Raw genomic sequence first — 8,865 nt, forward strand, 5'->3', positions numbered from 1 at the left:
ATGATAAATGATAGCCTGCATCACAGACCAAAAACTTCCGTCTGTGATGCAGGCTAGGTAAATGAATGGTGTTTGGAATCGGCAGAATGCTGAGAATTACCAGAACAAGGATCTGAAAGTTCTTGCTTATACCGGAACTGTGTAAATTTTTGTGATATTCATAGGATGAATCATAAAAATTAACAATAAAAGTCATACTCTCTTTTTAAACTACATCAATTCTTTAAAACCACAAATAACAACAAGCTAAAACTAAGAACAGACACTGCTAAATTTACATTAATCTTCCATTCACCATCAGCCTCTTTTACTTGAAAAACCTCCTCTTGAAGAGGAGTATTGTTTTCTTTGATACTTAGTTCTTTATTGGCATTGTTCATTTGTTTTGAAATTAACTGTAGATGGTCTGATAATCTCTTCATTTCCATTTTGAAATATTTATGTATTTCTGCTACTGAATTCCCAGATGCATTGCTAAGGACAGTAGAAATCTTCTCTGTCAGCTTGGCGTTTTGCTCATCAAATGACTGGTTTAAAAGAACCACAGTTTTTTTGCTCACCTGATCAACCGATTCACGTAAGGTGCTCTGTAAATCCACACTAAAATTCTCGTTAAACTGAGAAAGTTGTTTATTGGCATTTATTATGTAGTCTTTTATTTCTGTCTTTGAATTTTCAATTAGTTCTTTTGTACTTTTTGAAACACCACTATCCAGAGGTGCCAATTGAGCAATCTGATTCTTGTTTCCAGCAGCTGTAATTTTCTGTTCCAGTCCATTTATCAATGATAAGGTGTTTACTTGAAATGATTTCTGGATCTCTGCTTGTTCCATATTCCTTTGCATTATCTCATTTCTCAAGTCATTCACAATTGCATCCGGTGATGCAATTTGTTTTATTTGTTTCAGTCTATAAAACGTCAACATTGAAGACCCGAAGAAGCCTATTTGAGAAGTTTGCCTTGATCATTATTTGGGAGATACATAGTCTTATAGTTTTGTGACAAAAAGGTGCCTGGTGCTTTGTACAGAAACATCTCTAGCAGCACAAACTATAGCAAAACTACAAGGGTGTTTTGTAACAATGCTTGGGGAAGTATGCTTATATCAATTGTTATGTTTATTACAAGCAAAATTTATCAAATATGTTTGATTATTAACTTTGTTTGCTTATGTCCCATAATTTGCCTTGTTAAACTATATGTAGGATTCATTCTTGTTTAAATACTACTTACCAGACAAAAAAACTTTCAAATGTGCAGTCTTGCTTAGATAAAATAAATATTCCTTTCTGAGTCAATATAACTATCACTTTCTAAATGGGAATTTGATAAGTAGACTAGGTTCAGGTCTATCTAGAGTTTCTAATTTAAATTATATTATATATAATCACCCCAGAGAAATCATAATGAGAAGGAGGAATTTTTAATTGTCTTACTTTTACCTGCCATGCTACCTTTTAAAAACTGTCCTTGAGATAAGGAAACAAGATCAGCCTTGAACATAGTCAAGAGATTGTCACCCAGGCCAATGGCCTGTTATTGACGTCATTATTAGTGTTAGTGTTAGTATATCATGCTAATAGTTAAACTTAATACCACACTTAATTAATGATCATGGCAACATGAAAAATTATCATTTACTTTTTGTTTATAAACATGTCTCCTAGTGATGTGTCATGAGAAAGGGGTGCTAGTACATCTTCAGATTTTGTAGACCTGCCAGCCTTGTTGTAAGTGAATTTAATATATATAAAGCCTGAACATTTTATTATTCCAATACAAATCGTTGCCTCTATTGTTGAAATCATTTTTCAAAGGACAAAAATTACTTTTTTAATACAAAACTTTTGACTGTTTTACAGAATTGTTTGAAATGCCTCCCCCTTATGGCTTCTTCCCTGTGTACACCACTGATATGTGGAAACACCAAACAGCGAGGGGGCGGTATGATTGCCAATAAGCATGCATGATTGCGCTATTCAATAAAAAACAGTAAGAATTGGCAACTACCAGGGTGTTGACTGGTGTAATATGCAAAGTGGATAACAAAAGCAAATAAAGAACATGAAATAAAGATTAAGGGAGCATACCAGCAACTGTCCCTGCAATAGAACCAATTATTGACCAGTATCTCGTTTTCTGTGCTCGTTCCCTCTCTTTTTCATGTGAAATTCGAACTGCATTAGAGTACTCAGTAAACAATTCTCTCTCGCCGTGTTCAAACTCTTGATTAGCTTTTTTGATGTCCTGAACTTTTACCCATACTGCACGCTCTTCTGAAACACAAGCCAAATATTTTTCACTGTCATCACGTGGGCATCGGTCTACTTTCTTCCTCGCCTCTTGCAGTAATTGTTCAGATTGCTCAAGCTCTTTTTTTGACTGTCTTGCCAAATTCCGGGCTTCTAGAAACTTCTTTTCAGAATCTGTTACTGTCAATTGTGCCTCTTTGACATCTGTAATCTTGAAGAAGTCGTCGATCTGCTTTTGAAAAGCTGACACTCTCGCCCCGGCTCTCGATATTCCCTGCCTCGCAACTTGTGCAACAATTGGCTTGCTTTCTATTACTTTTGCCTTTAGTCTACCAAAATGTTTTTGTGCCATGTTAGTGCATTCCTTGCGGTATATTCTTCTCCACTTTGTGCAAACCCGCGGTCTTACAACGTGCCTCAGTTGTGAGGGTATGGGATGGTCTATTTTCCAGGAATCAACACATCTTTTGATGGCTCTGCATACGTCATGAAGACCTTTCTAATGCAATTAATTAAATGACAAACCCCGACTTGAGATACTCTTTTATTTTTAAAAAATCTCAATCCACACCTCTTCTACTTCTGAGGAAAAATTGAGCTGCCAAAGAAGGCCAACCGAGACACAGACCGAGACGGGCCTCGTTTTCAATTTCATCACAGGGTGTCCCCACTGATCTCGTAGAAGGAGTGCCCCCAACTATCTTTGTCAGCCCGTTAGAGAAATGGGCAACTCCAGCCACAAAATACTTAATAATTTTTGCAAAAACTGATAGTAAGTCATGGTTTCAAGCAAAAAAGTGTGGGAGCGACATTTTGTTGAATTAGTCGATTAAAACTCTGTTTTGAAGAACCATGTTAGGCAAGTCTCTGAGCAAGCCAAAACAGCAAATTTTAACTGCTCTTTGATGACTTTTTATGTTGCGAGAGAAACAAATCAGTTTTAGATAACTAAAACCTGATCTGGTACAAAGTGTAATCATTGTAATCAATGGCGGCGCCAGCCACTACGCTCTGGGGGGGGGGGGACAAAACAAAATATTTTGGACCACGCCCCTTTTAGCACCAGAAAACCCCCTTTTACTAACAAGGAACGCAATTTTTACCTGAAGGGAACGCCCATTACTCATAGGATTACATCACAAAACGTACGTTGCCAAAATATTACCCCTCCCCCAACATTTTCTCATCGGATTTAGACGAAATGCAAAATTGATCCTGCCGAGAACTGGGGGGGGGGGGGGCGTGGCAGATATCGCGTTCACACTTGGTGCTATGCCAACACGTTTGATTTTCTATACTGGGACTATCAGTCCATGGAGTACGATGCCAATTGCGGATTCTATGGAGGCCCCAAAAACTAGAATTTTCTGGCCAGAGAAGATTCCCACCACGCCCCTGAACAGTACTGACGAAATAGATAATACAGGTACCGATGAACTTATCGTTTGAAAAACCTTTCCAAATAATCTACCATCATGAAATAGCCAGAGCAAGTTTCTAAACAAATATTACAACATTCTTGCCTTCTGCGCCAAAGCATTTATTTCTGCTCCAGAATGTGCAGCAATGGAGCAAAATTCCTTCTACAGCAATAATGAACTAATACAAAACCATTTCGTGTAGACAGGCTTTCTTTCAATAAAACCGACCATTTCTGTCAAACCAAGTCTACTTCAAATTCACTCACTATCCGCTCTTGATGATCGGTAATTACTAATAGAGAGTTTACGAAACACGACGCGACAGGTCCAGACGAGCTGGAGGAGTCTAGGAACTAGCGCGGTCTTCTCATGATTTTCCAATCCAGCGCGTGGAGGCCAATTTCGCAACTCAGATTTTGGAATTTTACGTTGTGAGGAAAACGTGGACATTTTCATCGTAAGTATATGATTAAGACTCATCGATTTTGTTAAATTTGAAGATTTCATTCTTTTTCCAATCTGAGTGATCTATTTTTGTCAGATTTTGAACAATCTTCCACCTTTTATAGGCTCATATACGAAGTGCAGAATGGCTGATCAGGGGCTCAAAGAGACAAAGAACCAAAAGTTGGTGAACATTGTAGTATATTTATCGTCCCAACTGTATAACACCATTAATTTGTGCCATATTTTAAAGCGAACGTTAAACTCACTTCTAGGTCAATAGGCCAGCACCAAATTAATATTATGTGTAATACAAGCTGTTGGAAACGTGTGTTGATTTTTGTTAGCCTTATTTCATATTTTTAACGGTAGAAGGTGTTAATTTATATTCAAAATTTCTTATCTTTTTGTGCAATGCCAAATTAAAAATGGCTACAAAGAATTAAAACACCCCACCTGTTAGGATCCAGAAACCTGAATCCAAAAGGTTAGGGCTCGTGTTTTCAGCATTGATTTTTTGTCTTACCCTTTTAGCCAACCCCAAGATCTTTGTTGTAGTGAGACTATACATTATGAGAATTGCAAGTAAAACTCGGTATAAGATTGAACTGTAAAAGTATTTTGGTGTAAGCAGAATTAATTTGTTATGATAAAATTCTATAACACTGCTATAGTTTTTAAATTTATCTAATATGATTGTACAGATTGCTTGTTAAGATTTCAGTGTATATTGCTTTGAATGTTTTCTATAACAGTTTTCTTGATTTGGGTCAGATATGTGTCTTTATTGAGTTTTTTCCTATTTCAATGTTCTATTAATTAGGCCAAAAATGACATGGACCCTTGAGCATGACACACTGCTCTGTAGAGAGATCCTTGTCGAGGAGCCTTATCTATTCAAAATGGGTACTCGGGAGCGTGGTCACAGTTGGGATAACGTGGCCAATAATTTAAATAAAATTGGCCAACCACATTTTATGGTAGACCAAAGAGCAGTCCGAGACCGTTTTTTGAAGTTGGAGAGGAGCTTTAAGAGAAAGATGGCAGAGGAAGAGCGTGCTAGTGGTATCAGTCCACCAGAACCCACTGAATTAGAGCAAGCCATCCAAGATATAATTGAAAGGGGGACTGAGGCACAGGCTGTAATGTTAAGGGTTGGGGGGAAAGTTGATGAAAAGGAGAAGGAAACTGCTGAATCTATAAGAAAGCGATCCATGGAAAGATTGGCAGAGACAAGAGAGAGGGAGAGTCAGGAAGGAGGAAAGAAAAGAAAAAAGACTGTTTGGGACAAGGACACAGAGGTGATGCATTACATGAGAGAAAAGACTGAGAGAGAGGCTGAACTAAAAAGAGAAGAGTTTGAATTAAGAAGAAGAGAGATTGAGATTAAAGAAAAGGAAATTAAGATAAAAGAGAGGGAAATGGAGAGAGAGTGGGAAATTAAGCATCGGGAGCTAGAGATTAAGGAGAAAAATTATGAGGCAAGGGTAAAGAGAGACACAGAAATGATGGCAATGTTTCAGCAGCAGCAAGGGCAAATGCAACATCAGAACCAGCTGCTGCTTGATGTTGTTAATAAATTGTTGGAAAAATCTTAATATGTTAACAGTCATAACAGCAAATACAAAAATGATTTAATTAAGGTCCCCTTTCTACTATCAACTTTTGAATAAGCCTCTTGTTATAAATTGTTGAATTTTACAAAAACAGATTCCAACTTTTTCAGAAACACATTAGAGCATATATAGTTAAATAACTGTTTACTGTTCTGTCATAGAGTGCCAGCTGTACACTCTTTGATTTATAGATTCTAAGTTGCAATTTAAGTGCATCATGCTCTAGACTTTATATTAGGCAATGGTCCTTCCCATAAATTTAACATTCAAATTTGTCCTTTTAAGTAATAAAATTTTCTCCACTCCTTTTCTATTTTGTTTTTTTTAATTCCTAAGCAAAAATTGTGATCCCAATGTGATAAAGTTATAGAGACTTTGTTGTTAGCCACTAAACAGTTCCAGCATCTTTATACTTATTAATACCACAACAGTTATGCAATTGTTTACATCTGTTCTTTTTAGCTATAGTTTTACAGTTGATCATATTTAACTGTAAACTGTAGTTAAGTTTGTTTTTAAAATGGTTTCAAATTATCTGTATTTCCTCTTCATTAACATCGCAATGATTACATTTTTTGTTGTAGTTATTCCATTTTGCTTTATTAATTGAAGTAACACTCTTTAGTGAACACTTAATTGATTTTTTTATTAAATGCTGCTGCACATAGACATTTTACTGCATCTATTTTCGAAAATGGCACACATCTTTTCCAGTTGGAAATAATTTTTACCATATTAATGATCCAGCTATTGATGATTAGATTATAAACAATATTGATTTAGCTATTATTTCAAACACTGTTTATTTCTCAATGTGAGAGGATTTCATCAAAAAGCTATATATACTGCTTTCTTTTGGAAACAGGATCCTGGTTGACCTGCATGTTGGCCTGATGGTGGCATTTGTTTTTTTAACATAAGTATAATTTACACAGGTGTAGATTATTGTTCTCTCTAAGCTTAATTTTGAGCGGCTATCATCAAGGGGGCATTTATAAACAGATGTGGCTAATAAACAGAACAGCAAACTATAATAGAGAAGGTTTGTTGAATTCTAATGCAACATGTGTGGCAATATTGAGTGTGGTGTTACTGGGATGCCATAATAACTCTGGCAATGTGGTAGTTTTTAAAAAAACTGTTTATTGTGCCTTTCTGGTTTTCAAGTCTGTGGAATCAAGTATATCTACAAGAAATACTCATTTAGTGTTGGGGGCTCGACTTCAAAGAATTTTGCAGTGCTGTTGCCATACAAGCAGGTTAAAGCATTTCTTAACAATGCACTGACAGCATAAAATTTCCCAACAGAACTGAGGCCAATCTTGAGATTTTTCTTGAAATCCACAAACTTGAAGGAGTTGATGATGTCTCCAAACACCCACTCAACAGAAATTCTGACATGACTCATTGATTGATTAAAAGCAAGCTCGTCAGGTGTGAGAGCTGCTCTTCTTGCAAACGGGCGCTGGAGGTGAACACGATGCGGGTATGCAGGGTCACCATAGATGCAAAGAGTTGCACCATCTGGGGAAAACGAGTGCTGTTCTAATTGCTCCAGTAGACCAGACATTACAAGCAGTCTGCTGTCATGTCTTCTACCTTCAACGGGCCCAAAAAGGTTTGCAATCATACCATTTGGAGCAACAACTGACTGAAACTTGAGTGCATGAACCCTTTTGTGCCCATTGTAGACAGCTCTTTGATTCCTGGTTGGCCTGCATATAGGCCTGACAGTGCCATCAACAAATCCCCAGCAGTTGTCCAATGCAGCACCTTTGTTGTGTATTGCATCAGCAAATGACTGGAGATTCTCTCTTGAGAGCCATGGCTGGTTCAGGTCGTTCAGTAGATTGGAAAACCTGTCATATATATCCTCAACCACCAGGTTGAAGATCATGCATAGTTGCGGAACAGGCCTTCCGAATCTTGGGACTAAATCCGCGTACCGGCAGGGATACGTGAAACGCTTCAAGCAGACACAAAGCGCTTCAACGGGGCCAACAATGACACCATTGTAGCATCGATAAACTTCTGGCAGTTGAAGGGCTTGCACAAGATTGTATATGTCCTGCTTTTTGAAACGCATTTCAACAGAGCACTCCTCTTCGGCCATATCTTCCAAGCTAAAACGTTCATATTTAAAATATGGAAGCTCTAAATGAAGATTAACGTTGTTTGCGTGACCACGATGTAATAAAAGGTAGTCCTCGACATCTTCCATATTTTCCTCGAGCACGATGAATAAATTGTTCGCCATTTTTGCAGCTTCGAGTAAACTGAATTTGGCGCCAAACTGCAATGCGTTGTGACAGGCACGTTGTGAATCGTAACAGGAAAAAGGTCAACGCATCGGGATGACTAGATTCCAGACCTTTTCAGCTCGTCTCGATCTGTCGCGTCTTGTTTCGTAAACTCTCTAATACAGCGTCCCCCACGCAGCCAAAATTCGTTTGTTTACATTGGCAAAAAGGTAAATAGAAGTCAGGGTTTTCATCAGGCAAATTACATTCGCCAAAGAATACCTTAGCTGGAAAACTATAACTTAATATAAACGTTTATCAACAATCTTTAAATCCACTGAAATGGGGGACAGATGTGTCTTAGTTGAAATAGCATCTTAACTGATTTAAAAACGTCACACTCTCGTCACTCTGTATCTGGGTGTTAATAAGTTTTGTCCTACATAAGTTTTGCATCCAGGAAATGAGCCCTTAGCGTCGTATAGTGAGTTTTTCATCATGTACAATTTTTATATTTACATTTAATTTCAATTCTACTCTACAGGCGAACATCTGAATATACGAACAATATTTTGCATCATATAAAAACAAAAGAAGATGTTTCCATGCTATAGATTCATGGCTGCGATAATTCCGTGGGTACATATAGATATTTTATTTACTTTGAGAAGAAAAGTCTTTTTGCGAGGCCATGTTACACAGAAAGCCCAACTCCGTTTCACAATAATGGCCCCATCCTGTCACAATTTTTTTCAGACAATCGATTATGGCTTCCTTCTTGTAAGAAAAACACGTGACCATAAGATGACGAACCTTAAAAAAGAGCTGACCTAAACCTCTTCAAAAAAGAATATAAGCCTGACACATTCAGCCTGAACAATGTTATAGCAT

The 8,865-nt window shown here is 37.4% G+C and overlaps 3 protein-coding genes across 3 annotated transcripts; 1 reads left to right on the forward strand and 2 right to left on the reverse strand.

Annotated features, from left to right (window-relative positions):
• Positions 1-192: 192 nt before the first annotated feature.
• LOC135681575 (uncharacterized) lies at positions 193-3,973 on the reverse strand. The gene is made up of 2 exons (XM_065196115.2): positions 2,092-3,973; positions 193-943 (listed from the first exon to the last, which is right to left on the reverse strand). The coding sequence occupies exons 1-2, from the start codon at positions 2,603-2,605 to the stop codon at positions 216-218; spliced, it is 1,242 nt and encodes a 413-aa protein (XP_065052187.2). The 5' UTR covers positions 2,606-3,973; the 3' UTR covers positions 193-215.
• On the forward strand, positions 3,973-6,282 carry LOC135690349 (uncharacterized). Its single transcript, XM_065207867.2, has 2 exons — positions 3,973-4,131; positions 4,244-6,282. The coding sequence occupies exon 2, from the start codon at positions 4,949-4,951 to the stop codon at positions 5,714-5,716; it is 768 nt and encodes a 255-aa protein (XP_065063939.2). The 5' UTR covers positions 3,973-4,131; positions 4,244-4,948; the 3' UTR covers positions 5,717-6,282.
• A 357-nt stretch (positions 6,283-6,639) lies between these two features.
• Positions 6,640-8,152, reverse strand: LOC135682996 (uncharacterized). Its single transcript, XM_065198123.2, has one exon. It carries the CDS (start codon positions 7,989-7,991, stop codon positions 6,921-6,923), a length of 1,071 nt encoding a protein of 356 aa, XP_065054195.1. The 5' UTR covers positions 7,992-8,152; the 3' UTR covers positions 6,640-6,920.
• Positions 8,153-8,865: the final 713 nt, after the last annotated feature.

This window comes from Rhopilema esculentum, chromosome 12 (assembly GCF_057945365.1).
Source record: "Rhopilema esculentum isolate cy_ngs chromosome 12, ASM5794536v1, whole genome shotgun sequence".
Classification (NCBI taxonomy): Eukaryota; Metazoa; Cnidaria; class Scyphozoa; order Rhizostomeae; family Rhizostomatidae; genus Rhopilema; species Rhopilema esculentum.

Excerpts from the sequence above, each read along its gene's own strand:
- LOC135681575 (XM_065196115.2), bottom strand. The coding sequence starts at position 2,605 with ATGGCACAAAAACATTTTGGTAGACTAAAGGCAAAAGTAATAGAAAGC. Across the intron at positions 944-2,091 it reads TATTGCAGGGACAGTTGCTG|GCTTCTTCGGGTCTTCAATG; the intron begins GTATGCTCCCTT and ends CTTCTCAAATAG.
- LOC135682996 (XM_065198123.2), bottom strand. The coding sequence starts at position 7,991 with ATGGCGAACAATTTATTCATCGTGCTCGAGGAAAATATGGAAGATGTC.
- LOC135690349 (XM_065207867.2), top strand. The coding sequence starts at position 4,949 with ATGACATGGACCCTTGAGCATGACACACTGCTCTGTAGAGAGATCCTT.